This window comes from Salmo salar, chromosome 16 (genome assembly GCF_965601325.2).
Source record: "Salmo salar chromosome 16, fSalSal1, whole genome shotgun sequence".
Classification (NCBI taxonomy): Eukaryota; Metazoa; Chordata; class Actinopteri; order Salmoniformes; family Salmonidae; genus Salmo; species Salmo salar.
Genome location: NC_138306.1, coordinates 66,507,986 through 66,528,185, shown reverse-complemented (window position 1 = coordinate 66,528,185; position 20,200 = coordinate 66,507,986). Strand labels below are relative to the sequence as shown.

The 20,200-nt window shown below is 40.8% G+C and overlaps 1 protein-coding gene across 1 annotated transcript; it reads right to left on the bottom strand.

Annotated features, from left to right (window-relative positions):
* Window positions 1-667: 667 nt before the first annotated feature.
* On the bottom strand, window positions 668-2,557 carry LOC106574292 (protein S100-B). Its single transcript, XM_014150089.3, has 3 exons — window positions 2,434-2,557; window positions 1,687-1,842; window positions 668-1,406 (listed from the first exon to the last, which is right to left on the bottom strand). The coding sequence occupies exons 2-3, from the start codon at window positions 1,822-1,824 to the stop codon at window positions 1,257-1,259; spliced, it is 288 nt and encodes a 95-aa protein (XP_014005564.1). The 5' UTR covers window positions 1,825-1,842; window positions 2,434-2,557; the 3' UTR covers window positions 668-1,256.
* Window positions 2,558-20,200: the final 17,643 nt, after the last annotated feature.

Below are 20,200 nucleotides of genomic sequence, written 5' to 3'. Positions count from 1 at the left end.
CAAATGCGGAGGTAGCGGTCCTGCTGCTGGGTTGTTGCCCTCCTACGGCCTCCTCCACGTCTCCTGATGTACTGGCCTGTCTCCTGGTAGCGCCTCCATGCTCTGGACACTACGCTGAGAGACACAGCAAATCTTCTTGCCACAGCTCGCATTGATGTGCCATCCTGGATGAGCTGCACTACCTGAGCCACTTGTGTGGGTTGTAGACTCCGTCTCATGCTACCACTAGAGTGAAAGCACCGCCAGCATTCAAAAGTGACCAAAACATCAGCCAGGAAGCATAGGAACTGAGAAGTGGTCTGTGGTCCCCACCTGCTGAACCACTCCTTTATTGGGGGTGTCTTGCTAATTGTCTATAATTTCCACCTGTTGTCTATTCCATTTGCACAACAGCATGTGAAATTTATTGTCAAACAGTGTTGCTTCCTAAGTGGACAGTTTGATTTCACAGAAGTGTGATTGACTTGGAGTTACATTGTGTTGTTTAAGTGTTCCCTTTATTTTTTTGAGCAGTATATCTTACATAGTCCCTACATCCAGGTGCCAATGCTTTTGTCATGGAGCAACACTGCCACTTAGGGGTACATATCACAACTTTTCTACAGGAGACAGAAATATGAATTGTATGAATCTCAAGTAAAAAATACATGGTGTAACTGGTGAAAAGTATGTTCTTGTATTCATTTTATCATCTTTATTGATTATCTATGTTATACTTTTAATAGCATCTCACAAAGCACAGTTACATTTGAAAACCACTTTCATAAAAACAGAATTCAACTCAAGATATTGGCTGGAATTCAACAACATCTTTTGGGGTCAAAATCATACTGGAGGATACTTGTTTTACTTGCCAAACCATGTCCAATATGTGGGGTAGCTGATTATACATGCATTGTTAGTGATAGCAATTTAACCAATTTAGAGCTGCAGAAATGCATGAATCTATTACCTTGGTTCTTAGGTTTACAGTATAACAAGGAAAGTGCTCTATGCTTTGTTGGCAAAAGCTATTCTATGAAGTTTCAATACTAAACCAATTTGGTTTTGTCAACTCTGACAAAACACAGGCAATGAAACAAAGTGCGTTAACCCTTTGTAGGCAAACAGGGTATAAGAAACCTATTGAAACTAAATGGGACCAACAGGAAAAATACAAAGTTTTCATTGACATTTACGTTTTTTTTTATGAAACTAAAGTTCCTACTTCATAATTTACTCGCTTTCTCTCTCTCTCTTGTTTAACTGGTGCCTAGCTACTCGTCCTCATGGTGCTCGCAGAAATCATGGCAACAGACAGTTACCATGGTGATAAATGTCATGAACTCTTGGAAGTCCAATTCCGAGTCTCCGTCCGTGTCCAGACTCTCCATCAAACTGTCCATAGTGGCCTGGTCCTTCACTTGCTGAGGGCAAAAAACAGTAGATAGATAAGGTCATATTTGATTGACTAAAGGTGCATTCTGCAATATTTACGTCTGGTTTATGGTCATTTCACCCATTGATTCTAGAATAATAATGTATAAATGCCTCATGAGCTTAGTGCAACAAAGTCTGTAGAATTATTTATGATTTATTGATAAATGCGCATTACGCTGTAAACATAGCCTAGATCCAAACTGCATGTTCAATTTAAACAATGACGTATGAAATATTGTAGTGAAAATATGGCAGTGATATACTCACCCCTGTAAGGGCTGGTAGCTCCTCATTGATCAAGTCTTTCAGTTCACTTTTCTTCAGTTTGTGCTTGTCTCCTTCTTTCTCTGCGTACTTATGGAACACCTCCATGATGGTGGCCAGTGAACTCTCCAGATCAGTCATTGTGGTTTGTAATGCGATCTACAAAGTAGAGCAAAAAACATTTCATCTCTAGGCCTAGTATGTGACATAAACAACATGTACAGATGAAGGATCTTAATTCATTTGAGTTTGCTACAGCAGGAAAATAGTCCTGCAGCAACAGGAAATATGAATTATTATGTGAATCATAACTAATGGACATTTTTGTAGGGGTTGATACATTTCTCATCAGGGAAAATCAAGTCTGAAATTTCAAAGTGGAAATAACAAACTTCTGAAGTATTTTTAAACCTCAAATATACTACAAGTTTGACGTTCCCTTCATTGCAGGAACCTGCAACAGGGTGAATAAAACATTAAGATCCTACACCTGTAAGCAGTCATGTAACTTCAATACATCAGATGATGACATTCTACCTCTCAGGCCTCTCTCTCAACAAGAAAAAAAAAAGGACAGCACAGTGATTAGCGGGGAGTAATCAAGATACTCATACAATTTAAAATAACATTTTAAGCCTGTCATTACACTATAAATATACAAATCCCCAAATCAAAGTCTATGAACGAGTGCCTCCAGTTTAAGATCAACTCAATAAGAAACAGCAGATACAGCAGAACGTCTTGACTCACCAGTGTGTCTCGGACTGGAACAAAGGTTATTTGCAGATGAGAGTGAGTAGTGGCTGTGGAGGGACAAAGACTATAGGCTTTTATAGTTGGTGTGGGGAGGGCCTAGTGCCTCTGGTCAACCACCCTGCCAGTCCAGCACACTGACCAATAGGCTCTTTTTCACCCTCTCACTCCACTGTATTCTAACACAGAATTCACCATTGATGGCTATGCCAGTCTTTTACCATGTTATAATGGTCAATTTACAGTATTGTTTGAATACCATTGTTTTGTATGACATTCTGACTTTGAGCTGAATTTGTGGATTTGAGCTTCCAGGTTTACAACTGATGTGTAAGAAAGGGATATCACTAGATTGCACTATATTACAATAGGCTTTCTAATGTTCATATGATTGCACAGGCCTTGAAAGTATTGTCAAACGAATTAGGCAAAACAAACAAAGAGGCCTTTTACCCTCTCCCCCTATACGTCTTCCTAACCTCCACCGTTAAACCACTTTACCTGTAATTGTAAAGAGGATTTTCTATGCATGACCATTTGTATTGATCTCTTAGACTTTGGACCTTCTGGTTGCCACAATCCCCACCAACGTTTTGTCTGAGACAATGGCCTGTTTCAGAGGAAATGAATGGTTGTGCATGTTAATGAACACATTTCTTTTCACTTGTGGAGTTGGCCAGACGTGTGCCCTATACACCCCCGGACTACTAAGTAGGCACAGCCATCCATGTCAAACTCATGTTAAAAAAGTGAAATATGCTGTCATGTTTCACCATTACGAATAGATGCCTGAACTGTAGGAATGATAAGTGTTACAGTTAACTAGAGCAGAAATAGAGAGGACTCAGATTTAGTTGATTTACTATTGAGCTAAGACTTCCAAATTTGAGGTGTCTAAAGTGTAGGTATGCATAAGCTACAAAAAGCTTAACCTACAGTAACAACATAATCCCTTACAATTTCATTAAAAAGAGGTTGACATTTTTTTTGATCAAGTTCCAGAATACATTGAATTCCTGTTCTACTGACTTCACCCTCCCATGAACTCCCTCAACTTTCTGGCCAGCATCTGTTTTGCATTCTTCTCAGGAAGCATTTGGGAGAAAGTGCTTTTTACTTCATGATAAATGTTTCTTTGTCTTCTTATTTCACATACTTCTGACAACAGTTGACCATTGTCCACTGAAAACAGTTGTTCTTGTGTGAAGAAATCAGCGTTGCTTGCTTTGAAAGACTGTCTGTAGTCATTGTAGTCAGATGATTATATAAACTGATCCAGTCAAATCCATGATCTATCAATTTCATACCTCTTCTCTCTCTAACTCATTAATTTAGCATAAAACAAACAACAAACTACGCTCTGGAAAATGTTATTGGTTAAGGTTGAGTTTTTCTAGATGATTTCAGCTGAGCTCAGAGAAAAATCCACCCAATACCGAACAATCATCTGACCATATCATATGCACTCTATCCAATGACCTGACAGGACTGATGGGCGGGTAGGTGATAGAGTTGACGACGTGACTCCGAGCTGAGAATAAATAAAAAATATAAAATCTCTCTCTCTCTCTCTCTCTCTCTCTCTCTCTCTCTCTCTCTCTCTCTCTCTCTCTCTCTCTCTCCCTCATGATCCTTTGAGAACAAACAAATCGGTGTAATGATGAATGCATCATTATTTCAGTGTATCACGTATCAAGTAAAAGGATTCATACAGTTCAAGATGAAGAGAATAGAGTATTGTGTTCATATTGGGTCTGATGGGTCTGGTGGACTTGTGACTTCCCATCTTTAAGAGATGCATATGATGAGTCACGGTGGTGGGGGATGCTGGGATAGTAGTGAAGACACAACAGACAGGACTCTGTGAAGACTAGTCAAGCAACCAATCACGTGCTCCCATTGACTAGTCATCTCAGGGCAGGAGTTGTAGTACCAGGATGTGAGTGTGACTGTCATTCCTTGTCCACATCGGCTAGCTATCCATCAACGTCTAATATTGCTATTGATACTGGTGTTAACCTAACCCCAAAACTGGATTATATGGCTTGGAGATGTTGGTAGACAGATTTGTTATACTTATGGCTTAAAGCAAGAGTCCTTAATTGAAGCAGTAAGAAAGTGCTCACCCCACCTCTTTTTGGTAAAATGCTTTTTTTTTGGCGTCTTACAAGTTAAATATCCCCCTTAAAAAGTTTATAAAAACATTTTCTCGCTGTAACACTCCAAAAGAGGGATGTCACCTTTTGTAGAGTGAGATAAAGCGGTCTCCCTGTGTTTGCTGTAACCATGGTTACAGGTCAGAGCCTCTCGCTGAGTTGAAAAGGTTTGCCAAGTGGCTGACTCATCCCTGGCAGAGTGCAGGGAGCTCTAGTGGTCTGGACACTGACTGGGGGAGTAACCAGGAGTAGAACTAAGAAAACAACACAGGTTTGGTAATCTGAGGACATACAATATGTTCTCGTCTCTCCCCTTCTCTCTCCTTCTTTCTTATTCTTTCCCCTTATCTCCGCTTTTCTCTCTTCTCTCCTTCTCTTCCATTCTCTTCCCTTCTCCAATTGGTAGAGTTCTACTTCAACTGGGATATATATATTGCTTGTAAGTCATGCACTAGAGTGGGGCTTTAGGTTAACAAGTTATTCCACTGATCCCCTTAGCTTACCATTTAGAAGCGCTACAGAAATGTAATGTTGGATTCGTTGCCACAAGGTGGCACCCATGCTGTACATAGAGGACAAGTTTCAAGTTTCAAGACACACACAAAAAAGTGATCAGTTTCAGTCATCGTGTACAACCCATCAGATTAAAAAGACTATCCGATTTTTTTTAAACGCACTGGTTATGATACGGGTGAGGAGAGAAAGTCACATCCTGCAGGGAACACTGCTTTTACGAGAATGAAATGTAATGTTTCGTTCAACACACAAAGACACTTCATTTTCCTCCGGATCCAATCTGTGTTCAGGGACACCCCTCCTCATCAACCTCTACTAATTACATTGCACCTATTAACATATTTGATGTGTTCGACAGGTTATCATCAAGTCCCATCCCCAGCGTTTTCACAGATAAGTACTGCATTTCAATGGAATTGAGATGCGAAAAGGTTGAGGAAGGTTATGGACAATCTATTCTGCAAAGTAATTAACTCTATATGGTGAGGGAATTTGCTAGCAGCAACTCCCAGAACATTTCCCTCTGAAGTAAATAGATATCTGGAATTGGTCCATTCGTTATATGATAGGAGTTAGATGAGAGTTAGATTTCACAATGATAATAATGTTATGTTATTCACCACTAGAGGGAAGTAACTAAACACTTTATTTGGTAAAGAAGTTGTGAATTCAGCTCTTGAATGCTTGGCATACCCACGTACAGAACACCCATTGGCTGGTAGTAGGCTCTTTACACAACCCATCTCAGTAGGCTTGTGACAGCCAATCAGATCAAGATGCATGCCATAGAGCGCGTTCCTCTGCACATGTGTTGCTGTCGCATGCCAGATCTTACAATGCCTGGATAGGCATTTTACCTATCAACGTGACCAGTCCCTTTCCGCCAACTCAGATGTTGCATGCATCAGTCAATGGTCACGTGCCACATCAACAACTGAGTAATCGGGCACCAGATTGCGATAAAATGTGATGTGATTAGTTGATACGTAAAATACCTTATCCAGGCGTTGTAAGATCTAGCATGCGTCAGCAACGCCTGGGCAGAGAAACACACCCACCATCTTCTCTATGTCACAAGATGAGATAACTGTGGGCCAACTTGGAGTCTTCACACTTGATATATAATAATATGCCATTTAGCAGACTCTTTTATCACTGTCATGCTCACATACATTTTAACATATGGTAGACCCAGCGGGAATTAAACCCCTTAACCCTTGGCGTTGCAAGCACCATGCTCTACCGACTAAGCCACATAGGACCCCTTGCACTGCCACTGACCCATTGATTGGTAGTCATCATCACTGTGACTGTATTAGACAAATACCGTGCCATACTGACACTCTATCCACCTTGGCAGTTGTCTGAAGACTGGCTGATGACACCCACACTCTGGATTAGCTACTAACTGGTAATTGGCCCTTTTCCTGAGTGCCTCTCAGTACATCACGGAGTAATCATGAGAGAGCCTATATCCACCATTCCTAATCCTATGTGTGTGTAGTCCAATGCAACTCTCACTGAAAGTAGGACAGGGGTCAGGGGATACAATCCCCACCCACAATCTGCTTAATCTTCATCCCCACACAAAGAAAACACCCAGATGGACAGACATCCCTGTTGGCCAACATTGTAAGTGTATTTCCTGTGTACTACAGCTCTATTTCCTGTGTACTTTAGACTGATAGTACTCTACCTGCATGGACCAATTTTTTGATGCCAGAAACACATACTGTAATATTAACTAGTCCTTAACTATGAATATTTCCATATAGCAAAGAAAGCAACAATGGGCCAATTTAGAGGGAGTTTAATTGTTGTTTGGAGAACATGCAGATTAAAGCTCAGCTCAGTTGTAATTCAGACTTGGTAACAGTAGTGCTCCTCTGTTTGTATACACTTGCAAATGAAGTGGCTCAGTCAGGAGACTTCTAGAAGTGACCAGGGACAGGAATAGCAACATCTACACACCTAGTTAGATTATGGGTCAGTGTTTAGCAGGGCTGGGGATGAGTAGTGTGTGTGTGTGTGTGTGTGTGTGTGTGTGTGTGTGTGTGTGTGTGTGTGTGTGTGTGTGTGTGTGTGTGTGTGTGTGTGTGTGTGTGTGTGTGTGTGTTGGCTAATCCTGTCATTCAGACTCTCTACTAACTCTGCCAACTGCCTCAGTGAGACAGACAGTTAAAGTCCGCCAGGCCTAACACCATATGTGGGTTGCCGGTCTCTGCTGGAAGAGACTCCAGCAGAAGAGACAAACAAACAAAACAATTTACAGTTAGATCTTTAAGCCAATTCCTACTGTGCAAGAAACTAAGGTCACATGACATCCGGCCACGTAGCTCTAGGCTTAGCGAAGAGAATTACCAGAACTACACGGGGCAGCTGAGACTTTGAAACAAGTCCTGGCTTGTTCTAAATTCTTTGCATAACACCAGAAGAATATCTACTGTGATAAATGATTTTATTCATGGTCTTACACTCAGAGGCGGAGGCTGATTAGGAGAAGATAAGGTCTCATTATTATACTGTGATTAAAACGATGGCAGCCTCAGGTAGCAATGTGAACAGCCTTCATGAGCATAGCCTTGTAGGCCTACTTTCTTCTTCAGATCTAGGTACGCAGCTTTCAGAAAGGATTTGTAATAGAACTGGGCATCTCATTATGGCAATAGGAATTGGCTTAAAGAGGTAGGGTGTTTAAGGGTGCTACTGATAAAGCATAGAACACTTCGATTAGTTGCACTATTACCAACAGCCAGAAGCCTCTTTGAAATTGTTTTGAATGAATTAAAATACAGCTGCAGTGCTGTAAGCCAAAAGCTAAAGGTAGAATTGCTTTGTTACACAACAGGTATGCCAAGAATTGCCATATTATCGTTTTTTTATTTATTTAACTAGGCACGTTAGTTAACATTTTTATTGTACTTACAATGACGCCTGATAAATTGCTATCAATTCAGCATCAATTTAGCTTTAAAATGATGCTTAGTCAAAGCTTATCTGGGAGGAATGTTATGCCATTCTGTGCAGATATACAGAGCTCATTTGCTGCTAGTACTGCTTTCCCTACTGAACCATATGAGGGAACATATTTCATAGTAACGTATGGTGGTGGTACCCCTACAGCAACTCTGTAGCCTATTATACAGTCCAATTAATTACTGGCCTCTCTCTACTACACTCCAATCATGTTGGACACACACACACACACACACACACACACACACACACACACACACACACACACACACACATATATATATATATATATATATATATATATATATATATATATATATATATATATATATATACACACACACACATGTGTTTTAGAGCTGAGCAATTGGACGGGAGAAAATGGCCATGTAGCCTTTTTAAAGGGTGTGGTAGTTCTCACTTGGCATCACTTTAGTCCCTATAATAAGTCTGTAAAGTCCTCGAGCTCTGCTAGAGGACAGATTTATCTGGCTTTATGAAGCAACTCCTTGCTTTAATGTTAGTTTAATGGCCTGGTCCAGTATCGTAGCACGCAGAGAGAGAGAGCACCACCCTTACAAAAAAGACATGTGAAATGTGTAGTTTCACATGTGAAAAATGCATTTTCAAAAGTAAAATGGCTTAAATTTAATACATTTCATATGTTTTGGTGTTGTCATTATGGGGTATTGTGTGTAGATTGATGAGAAAACAAACCATTTTTATAAATGTTAGAATAAGGCTGTAACATAACAAAATGTGAAAAAAGTAAAGGGGTCTGAATACTTTCTGAATGCACTGTACATACATGTTTACAGTACATAGTGCTACCACTAGGAAAGGCATTCGGAGTGCTTCTGCTGCAGGCGCACACCTCTTCTTCGACAATGTTCCGTGACCGTTGGAGAAGCCCAGTGAAAAGAACAGAGAAGCTTGCTCTCTATTTCTATATTTATCCTGTTTTCCGGTTTGTGATCATTTTTACATTTTCATATCAAGAGATAACATGTTTAAATGTACTGTGTTCACTTTTCTGGTCATTTTGATGTATAATTTTATTGTTTTGACCGATTCAAAAACAAGTGAGATTTTCCCATTGACATAAGTGAAGCCAAGTAGCTAGCTTCCTCACTTTTATTTGAGTGTATGTACAGTTGCAGTCGAAAGTTTACATACACTTAGGTTGGAGTCATTAAAACTCATTTTTCAACCACTCCACACATTTCTTGTTAACAAACTATAGTTTCTGCAAGTCGGTTAGGACATCTACTTTGTGCATGACACAAGTAATATTTCCAACATTTGTTTACAGACAGATTATTTCACTGTATCACAATTCCAGTGGGTCAGAAGTTTACATACACAAAGTTGACTGTGCCTTTAAACAGCTTGAAAATTCCAGAAAATTATGTCATGGCTTTAGAAGCTTCTGATAGGCTAATTGACATAATTTGAGTCAATTGAATGGATGTATTTCAAGGCCTACCTTCAAACTCAGTGCCTCTTTGCTTGACATCATGGGAAAATCAAAAGAAATCAGCTAAGACCTCAGAAAACAATGGTAGCCCTCCACAAGTCTGGTTCATCCTTGGAGCAATTTCCAAATGCCTGAAGGTACCACATTCATCTGTACAAACAATAGTACGCAAGTATACACACCATGGGACCATGCAGCTGTCATACCGCTCAGGAAGGAGATGCGTTCTGTTTCCTAGAGGTGAACGTACTTTGGTGCAAAAAGTGCAAATGAATCCCAGAACAACAGCAAAGGACCTTGTGAAGATGCTGGAGGAAACAGGTACAAAAGTATCTATATCCACAGTAAAACGAGTCCTATATCGACATAACCTGAAAGGCTGCTCAGCAAGGAAGAAGCCACTGCTCCAAAACCGCCATAAAAAAGCCAGACTACGGTTTGCAACTGCACATGGGGACAAAGATCGTACTTTTTGGAGAAATGTCCTCTGGTCTGATGAAACAAAAATAGAACTGTTTGGCCATAATGACCATCGTTATGTTTGGAGGAAAAAGGGGGAGGCTTGCAAGCTGAAGAACATCATCCCAACCGTGAAGCACGGAGGTGGAAGCATCATGTTGTGGTGGTGCTTTGCTGCAGGAGGGACTGGTGCACTTCACAAAATAGATGCCATCACGAGGAAGGAAAATTATGTGGATATATTGAAACATTATTGTATATATTGCAACATCTCAAGACATCAGTCAGGAAATAAAAGCTTGGTCGAAAATGGGTCTTCCAAATGGACAATGACCCCAAGCATACTTCCAAAGTTGTGGCAAAATGGCTTAAGGACAACAAAGTCAAGGTATTGGAGTGGCCATCACAGAGTCCTGACCTCAATCCTATAGAAAATTTGTGGGCAGAACTGGAAAAGTGTGTGCGAGCAAGGAGGCCTACAAACCTGACTCAGTTACACCAGCTCTGTCTGGAGGAATGGGCTAAAATTTACCCAACTTATTGTGGGAAGCTTGTGGAAGGCTACCCAAAACATTTGACCCGAGTTAAACAATTTAAAGGCAGTGCTACCAAATACTAATTGAGTGTATGTAAACTTCTGACCCACTGGGAATGTGATGAAATAAATAAAAGCTGAAAGAATCATTTTCTCTAAATTTGAACCATGATAATGATATGTATTTTAGAAGGTTACTTTTTATGAAATTTGTAATTGCTAACTGCTAGATTGCTTAGTGATAGATGATAGCTAGCCTTCCATTTTTCCCAGCTATTTTTAACATCTGTTATTTTTAGCTGTCCATTGTTTTGTTTTTTTTATTTACATTTAATAAACAGGCCTAAAAGGGATTATTTTGTATTGGAAAATGTGTGACTGTGTTTGCCACTGGAATGAATGTAAACATATAACTTTCCACAACAACATGATTTTGAAATAGTGCTGTCAGAGTTAACTCGAGTTAACTTCTTTTAATTTCTGTGCACATTTATTTATTACACTATTAATTGCATAGTCTGAAAGCGTTTGAAATACACTGAAAACATCCAAAATACAAATTGATATTGAGGTAAAAGAAGTGTGCTTTATTTACCTTATCTTGCTAACCATTACTTTGGACAAAATCAAGACATACATTTTCTTACAATCCTTTTTATATAACAAAATCTTAAATTACAGCTCTATTTGAGCAATTTCTGAATTTGCAGTTAATCGTGATCAATCACAGCAAAACCTTTAATTAACAAAAAAAAATGTAAACGTTTGACAGCCCTTTTTTTAATTGAACAGTCAGTAGTCTGAGACCTGGGTTCTAATCCCACTGGTTACAAAAGCAGTGAAATGTTATTGAACCACATGTCTGAGTCATGTGACAAATCCATGTGAGACTTCACAAATGTCTGAAAACCACGTCTGACTCATGTGAATTATATTTTATATTTTATTTTTTTCACATGTTGTTTGTTCAAATGTCTGTTCATACACACTACCGTTCAAAAGTTTGGGGTAACTTAGAAATGTCCTGTCACGAATCCCACCGAAGGTGGCTCCCCTGCCTGCTCGGGCGGCGCTCGGCGGTCGTCGTCACCTACCTACTAGCCGCCGCTGATCCTTTTTCCTTTTCGTTTGGTTTGTCTTATTGTTTGCACCTGTTCCTCATTTGTCTTTTGATTTTGGTTATTTAAGCCTGGTTAGCCCGCCCAGTGTTGTGCGGGATTATTTTAGCGTCAGGTTGTGTTTTTGTCATTGGATGTGCTGGCGATTTACGACTGGTATATTGTAGGCTGGCTGTGCACCTGTTTTGGGCACTTGGCATTTTTTCCACGCCGTTTGTGTTGGCGTTGTTCGTGTTGTGTTTTTGATTGAAATAAACACAAAGCTCCGTACCTCTGCTCTCTGCGCCTGACTCCTACCACCACTCCTAGCAATCGTGTGACATGTCCTTGCTTTTGAAAGAAAAGCACATTTTTTGTACATTAAAATAACATCAAATAGATCAGAAATACAATGTAGACACTGTTAATATCCTAAATGACTATTGTAGCTGGAAACGGCAGATTTTTATATGGAATAGTTTCATAGGCGTACAGAGGCCCTTTCTCAGCAACCATCACTCCTGTGTTCCAATGGCACGTTGTGTTAGCTAATCCAAGTTTATCATTTCAAAAGGCTAATTGATCATTAGAAAACCCTTTTGCAATTATGTTAGCACAGCTGAAAACTGTTGTTCTGGTTAAAGAAGCAATAAAACTGGCCTTCTTTAGACTAGTTGAGTATCTGGAGCATAAGCTTTTGTGGGTTGGCCAGAAACAAAGAACTTTCTTCTGAAACTCGTCAGTCTATTCTTGTTCTGAGAATTATGATGGGCAAAAGAACAATGACACTGGACAGAGGAAGTTTTAAAAAATACTAATCTAAGTTTGTAGTGTTCGGATCACAAAGAAGAACATTCATGAGACGCAGAAAAATGAAAAGATGCTGGAGGAGTGCTTGACGCCATCTGTGAAGCATGGTGGAGGCAATGTGATGGTCTGGGGGTGCTTTGGTGGTGGTAAAATGGGAGATTTGTACAGGGTAAAAGGGATCTTGAAGAAGGAAGGCTATCACTCCCACGCCATGCCATACCCTGTGGATGGTGCTTAATTGGAGCCAATTTCCTCCTACAACAGGACAATGACCCCACGCACAGCTCCAAACTATGTAAGAACTATTTAGGGAAGAAGCAGTCAGCTAATATTCTGTCTATAATGGAGTGGCCAGCACAGTCACCGGATTTCAACCCTATTGAGCTGTTGTGGGAGCAGCTTGACCGTATGGTATGTAATAAGTGCCCATCAAGCCAATCCAATTTGTGGGAGGTGCTTCAGGAAGCATGGGGTGAAATCTCTTCAGATTAGCTCCACAAATTGACAACTAGAATGCCAACAGTCTGCAATGCTGTATTTTCTGCAAATGGAGGATTCTTTGACGAAAGCAAAGTTTGAAGGTCACAATTATTATTTCAATTAAATTATTTATAACCTTTATTTTATTTTTTATTTATTTCACCTTTATTTAACCAGGTAGGCAAGTTGAGAACAGTTCGACACATACAACAACACAGAGTTACACTTGGAGTAAAACAAACATACAGTCAATAATACAGTACAAAAATAAGTCTATATACAATGTGAGCAAATGAGGTGAGATAAGGGAGGTAAAGGCAAAAAAGGCCATGGTGGCAAAGTAAATACAATATAGCAAGTAAAACACTGGAATGGTAGATTTGCAGTGGAAGAAAGTGCAAAGTAGAAATAGAAATAATGGGATGCAAAGGAGCAAAATAAATAAATGAATAAATAAATACAGTAGGGGAAGAGGTAGCTGTATGGGCTAAATTACAGATGGGCTGCAGTGATCTGGTGCAGTGATCTGTGAGCTGCTCTGACAGCTGGTGCTTAAAGCTAGTGAGGGAGATAAGTGTTTCCAGTTTCAGAGATTTTTGTAATTCATTCCAGTAATTGGCAGCAGAGAACTGTAAGGAGAGACGGCCAAAGGAGGAATGGCTTTGTGGGTGACCAGAGAGATATACCTGCTGGAGCGTGTGCTACAGCTGGGTGCTGCTATGGTGACCAGTGAACGGAGATAAGGGGGGACTTTACCTAGCAGGGTCTTGTTGATGACCTGGAGCCAGTGGGTTTGGCGACGAGTATTAAGTGAGGGCCAGCCAACGAGAGCGTCGAACGAAGCCAACGAAGTCAGAACCGTCCAGTAGTGATGTGGCGGGCAGGCGGGCAGTAGTGGCGGGCAGGTGCAGGCAGCGATCGGTTGAAGAGCATGCATTTAGTTTTACTTGTGTTTAGGAGCAGTTGGAGACCACGGAAGGAGAGTTGAATGGCATTGAAGCTCGTCTGGAGGGTTGTTAACACAGTGTCCAAAGAAGGGCCAGAAGTGTACAGAATGGTGTCGTCTGCGTAGAGGTGGATCAGAGACTCACCAGCAGCAAGAGCGACATCATTGATGTATGCAGAGAAAAGAGTTGGCCCAAGAATTGAACCCTGTGGCACCCCCATAGAGACTACCAGAGGCCCGGACAACAGGCCATCCGATTTGACACATTGAACTCTATCAGAGAAGTAGTTGGTGAACCAGGCGAGGCAATCATTTGAGAAACCAAGGCTGTTGAGTCTGCTGATGAGAATGTGGTGATTGACAGAGTCGAAATCCTTGGCCAGGTCAATGAATACGGCTGCACAGTATTGTTTCTTATCGATGGCGGTTACGATATCCTTTAGGACCTTGAGCGTGGCTGAGGTACACCCATGACCAGCTCTGAAACCAGATTGCATAGCGGAGAAGGTGCGGTGGGATTCGAAATCGTCGGTAATCTGTTTGTTGACTTGGCTTTCGAAGACCTTAGAAAGGCAGGGTAGGATAGATATAGGTCTGTAGCAGTTTGGGTCAAGAGTGTCCCCTCCTTTGAAGAGGGGGATGACAGCAGCTGCTTTCCAATCTTTTGGAATCTCAGACGACACGAAAGAGAGGTTGAACAGGCTAGTAATAGGGGTTGCAACAATTTCGGCAGATAATTTTAGAAAGAAAGGGTTTATATATTTCCTATTAATTTTGCAACTCATTTCATGTATGTTTTCATGGAAAACAAGGACATTTCTAAGTGACCCCCAAACTTTTGAACGGTAGTGTATTTGTCCGAAAACCTGCTGCTTCTCTCTCTCTCTCTGTCTCTGTCTGTACCGCACATGCTGTCTCAACCTCTAAATGCTCGGCTTTGAAAAGCCAACTGACATTTACTCCTAAAAGGGTTGACCTGTTGCACCCTCTATAACCACTGTGATTATTATTTGATCCTGTTCATCTATGAATGTTTGTTTGCCTTTCTAGGGAGTTTTTCCTAGCCACCGTGATTCTACATCTGGATTACTTGCTCTTTGGGGTTTTAGGCTGGGCTTCTGTATATGCACTTTGTAACAACTCCTAATGTAAAAAGGGCTTTAGAAATACATTTGATTGATTTATTGATTCACTGCAGAGTCTAGCTATGGGATAAATTCTGTCCATTTAGATGAGTTCAGACCGGAGAGCAATTTGAAAACATTTGCCTTGATTATAAAACCTACACCTCTGTATCCTGCCAACTTCATTAATTAGGGATGATAAATCTTAAAGGGCATCGGCCAGAGGCAAATCTCCAGACACATAAGATTTAAATATCCTCTTGGGATGGGTAGGTGTACTGTACACACACACACACACACACACACACACACACACACACACACACACACACACACACACACAGCACACACAGACACACACACTCTGGAGATGGGGAGGTGCGCACACACACAGCACACACACACACACACACACTGGACAGGGGAGGCACACACACACACACACACACACACACACACACACACACACACACACACACACACACACACACACACACACACACACACAGATGCACACACAGACACACACACTCTGGGGATGGGGAGGTGCGCACGCACACAGACACACAGACACACAGACACACAGACACACAGACACACAGACACACAAACACACAGACACATACACAAAGGAGTATCTGTCCAGCTGACCTCTCACTAAGATAACACATTACTCACCGCTGCCACTAGAGAGTCAGTGCCATGGGAGAGCATGCAGCTCCAGCACATGGACAGTGACTAGGCTGGGTGTTTATTTCATCAGTGGGAATTAGAGGACATCAATCAACCTGCCCTTTAGATTTAAGGCTAAATTATGTGTTAAGTGCAGATGTATGGGGACAAACTTTACTATCATTCGGTAATCGATTTAGATCATAAAGTTCTGCACACATGAATGTATTTTTCAACACCCAGTTTTATTTTCACATGATGAAGTGCTGAACGTGAATCTATTTAGCTAGATATACCTTCCTCTGTATCTTTATTCGGTTATTTACCATGTAAAACAGATTGTACATCTCCAGTGACACTATAAATATCATAATTTATACGTTTATCATCTCCAAGGTACCTGCAGGATATCCAGGGAAAGGGTAAAGAGGGCGTAATCCCAGAATCATTAAATTGGCCAGGTGTGTTGCCATGGAGATAGAGGGTGCCAAACCCTGTGACCTCTGGGTAATCAGAGTATTACTGAATCTGGGCCTTATGATTTCCAGCTAAAGTATCTTCTAATGACGTTGCACACTGTAATGGTCATGACCTTCGCACCAACTATTTGCAATGTTGTGACAATGTTGTGTGTCGTTAGTAGGGTTGGCTTGTAGCACTTCCTAGCACTTTATCCTTTGCTCTCTAAAATAATAACGCAACAAAGGCAGATGGTTATCTGTGGATTAGGGATTCGATTAGTGGGGCATTGCTCAGATACAGATTAGGAAATGTACCTACTGAACTGACTTCCCTTCAACAGATCAGATTATCTTCCGATCAGTCCTGCCACTGAACATTTTATCTGATATGAACACTGCAATATTATTATGCGTGATGATATTAACAAGAACTTTATTCTGTCGGTAGATTAAAAAGAAGAGCTGACTTTTCTCCCAGCAATAAAATATGGATTTTATGTACTGTCTAATGAGTCAGCACAGCTCATCAAATCATAGCAGTCCTCTCTGCTGTAAAAGCGGTAGCATTTGGAATGAGAGACATAATTGTGGCTCTTTTTTTATTTAACTAGGCAAGTCAGTTAAGAACAAATTCTTAATTACAATGATGGCCTAGGAACAGTGGGTTAATTGCCTTGTTCAGGGGCAGAACGACAGATTTTTACCTTGTCAGCTTGGGGATTCAATCTAGCAACCTTTCAGTTACTGGCCCAATGCTCTAACCACTAGGCTACCTGCCGCCCCCCCCGGCTCTAGGCAGACACTTACTGCAGCTCACTCATTGAAAGTTTACACTCAGTCTAAATTGATTGATGTGGGTTTAATCCAAAAGTGGAAGCCCTATCTCATTACACTTCATCTTTTAATTTGTGCATGCGTGTGTTTGTGTATGTGTGTGTGTGCGACGTGTGTGTGTGTGTGTGTGTGTGTGTGTGTGTGTGTGTGTGTGTGTGTGTGTGTGTGTGTGTGTGTGTGTGTGTGTGTGTGTGTGTGTCCATGCCAGAGGGCAAGTCCACTGATTAAATGAGTCGATGCACATGCCCCATCTTGTCCACTTGAGCAAATAAGCTGTGTTTTGTTGTTGTCCTAAGTATGATGAATGCCATGGAGTGAACCCTAATTGACATGGTGACAAATGTTCCTAAATATCATACGATTGACTGTATGACTAATCCGTTTGAAGGCCTAGCTGCCTGCCTTCCCTATCTAATGAGGCAAAGGCATACCGATTGATTGATTGATATGATGCTTGAGTCCCAAATGGCACCCAATAACCTATCTAGTAAACTTATTTTGACCAGAGCTCTATGAGTCTTGGTCAAAAGTAGTGCCCTACATAAGGAATAGGACTCAGCACTCAGCACTCACCGCTCATTTAGTAACGATTTTTTCACTGCTCCATGTTTATTTGATGACTCTACTCTATTGTGTGATGTTTGATGTCTCCCATAAATGTATATATTCCAAGATGTTACCTTGTTTGTTATGCTGTTAGTGTACCCGAGACATTGATTAAGGCAACCCCCTGCACCTCTCTGATTCAGAGGGGTTGGGTTAAATGCGAAAGACACATTGATTGAATGCATTCACTTGTGCAACTGACTAGGTATCCCCCTTTCCCTAGTGTAAGGCTCAGACAGCTATTCCATGTCGTGGACTGATCTCACCTACAACAGAGCACTAACAGCGGTGTCGTCAATTTAAACTGAATGCACAGGTTGCGTCTGTTTGCTGCTCATGATTAGTTCTTCCAGGTATTACTGTGTTGTAATGAATGTCAAATTACCTCCATCATTGAATGCATAGAGTCTCTGCAGTATGTAAACATGTACAGTAAGAGGGGGATGTATTTTTACAGTAAATGTGCATTAGGTTACATTAATGTGAATGTGTTGTCACATCCTGAACTGAACTTGTGTCTGAACATTTATCATAACGAGTAAGGTTTTGAAGTGTCCGTCCTATATCTAGAAGATATAAGAAAGCTCAGGAAATATTTACGTTTTTTAAAAAACATTTTTAACTCCTTATTTTTGTTGGCACAAAACTAACTCAGAACTTCCATTCATTTGTATGGGTTATCTTCAGATGAGTCCCATGGGGCTTGTAGGGGTCGTAGAGGAAAATGGACCATCGTTTTCGTGAGAGTCTCATCTTTTCACAGAGTGGTCATATTATACTGAACAAAAATATAAACGCAACATGAGCTGAAATAAAAGATCTCAGAAATGTTCCATATGCACAAAAAGCTTATTTCTCTCAAATGTTGTACACACATTTGTTTGCATCCCTATTAGTGAGCATTTCCAATTTGCCAAGATAATCCATCAACCTGACAGGTGTGGCATAACAAGAATATGATTAAACAACATGATCATTACACAGGTGCACCTTGTGCTAGGGATTGTGCTGGGGACAATAAAATGGCACTCTAAAATGTGCTGTTTTTTCACACTACACAATGCCCCAGATGTCTCAAGTTTTGAATGAGCATGCAATTGGTATGCTGACTGCAGGAATGTCCACCAGAGCTGTTGCCAGAGAACTGAATGTTCCTTTCTCTGCCATAAACCGCCTCTAACGTCGTTTTAGAGAATTTGGCAGTACTTCCAACCTGCCTCACAAATGCAGACCAAGTGTATTGAGATGCAGCCCATGCAAAACACCAGATATTTCCAGCTTAAACTGACGGATTTTGCTGGGGATTTTTTTATTATGCATTTATGATTCCCCTCAACAACATGTTCTCATGACAATGTAGGAGACAGACAGATGTTGGAAGCAGTGTAGTCTATCAGGGCAGTATACGCTGTAAATACATGTACTCAACTCATGGCAGTTGTTATATCAAATGTTCTCATGATGCTAGTCATCTTTTGATTATCATATCCACATGCTGTATGTTTGATAGCAAAACAGCAATAGCACTTGTACAAAAGTATACAGTGTCGGGGAAGATTAGTTGAGCAGACCAACACTGCTGTTCCATCGTGTTGGTCAGTTAGTGTTTGGGTATCTATCTCGTACCATGGGAACCAGAAGAGCATGGATTGGACTTCAAAGGAGATTTTCTCTTGGCTCACTCCACAGCCAGCCCAGAGAGCTGCCATCCCACTCAGTGTGTGTTACAATAGACTCATATGATAGATTGGTGTTCATCTAGTCCAGTAACAGTAGAATCCTATGAGTAGGCATTTTTATTAGATTGTACAAGTGCTATTGCTGTTTTGCTTTCAAACCTACAGCATGTGCATATGACCATCAAAAGATGACTAGCGTCATGACAGTGGCGATTCTAGCATGTAAATCTTGGTGGGGCAAAACAAAATCATACATGTGGGATGCATGCCAGCAAAGCCACTACTCAACACAACACTAAACAATACATGAATTGCACTATAACTGTTACAAACGGTGCCCACAAACTGTTAGGGCCCCAACAGCAGTCCCAACACCTTACCAGTGCTACACCTGGCTTTCAGCGGAGCCTTGTCTGGCAGCGAAACAGTTCATTCAGCATAATTTACTGCCTTTTGAAAAAACATAGCTGATTTGGCTATGTTTGCTTAAACAAATGTGGTTTCTTCTGACAATTGAGATGTACAAACTATGGCATAAGGGAACGACAAGCGGATAAGAGGCAATCCGTAATTTCAATTAAGACATTAATGAGCGAGCAAAGACGGACGTAGTCAATATAACTATTTGTTCAGCACTTTTGAAGTGTACAGCGACAGAATTCAGAACATGGGCTGTTTTTACAGTGTGCTCCCTGTACAACAAGTCAGAACCGTAGGATAAATAAATGGGGCATATAAACAGACAATGGAAGCTCTTACAATATTCAATGATTATATTTCTCTAAAACAGGTTATAGGCTACATGTGCACCCCCAAGTTAGAACAGTAGGCGAAATTAAGAGGTGAAAATAGACCAAATGATTAGGGTGACGCACATTGAATGCCGTTTGGGTATTTGCGTGTCAAAAAGATACATCATATAACACTATTTGATGA

Bases quoted from the DNA above. Each gene is read 5' to 3' on its own strand.
- LOC106574292 (XM_014150089.3), bottom strand. From the start codon at position 1,824: ATGACTGATCTGGAGAGTTCACTGGCCACCATCATGGAGGTGTTCCAT. The intron at 1,407-1,686 runs GTGAGTATATCA...TTTTGCCCTCAG, and splicing joins AGCTACCAGCCCTTACAGGG to CAAGTGAAGGACCAGGCCAC.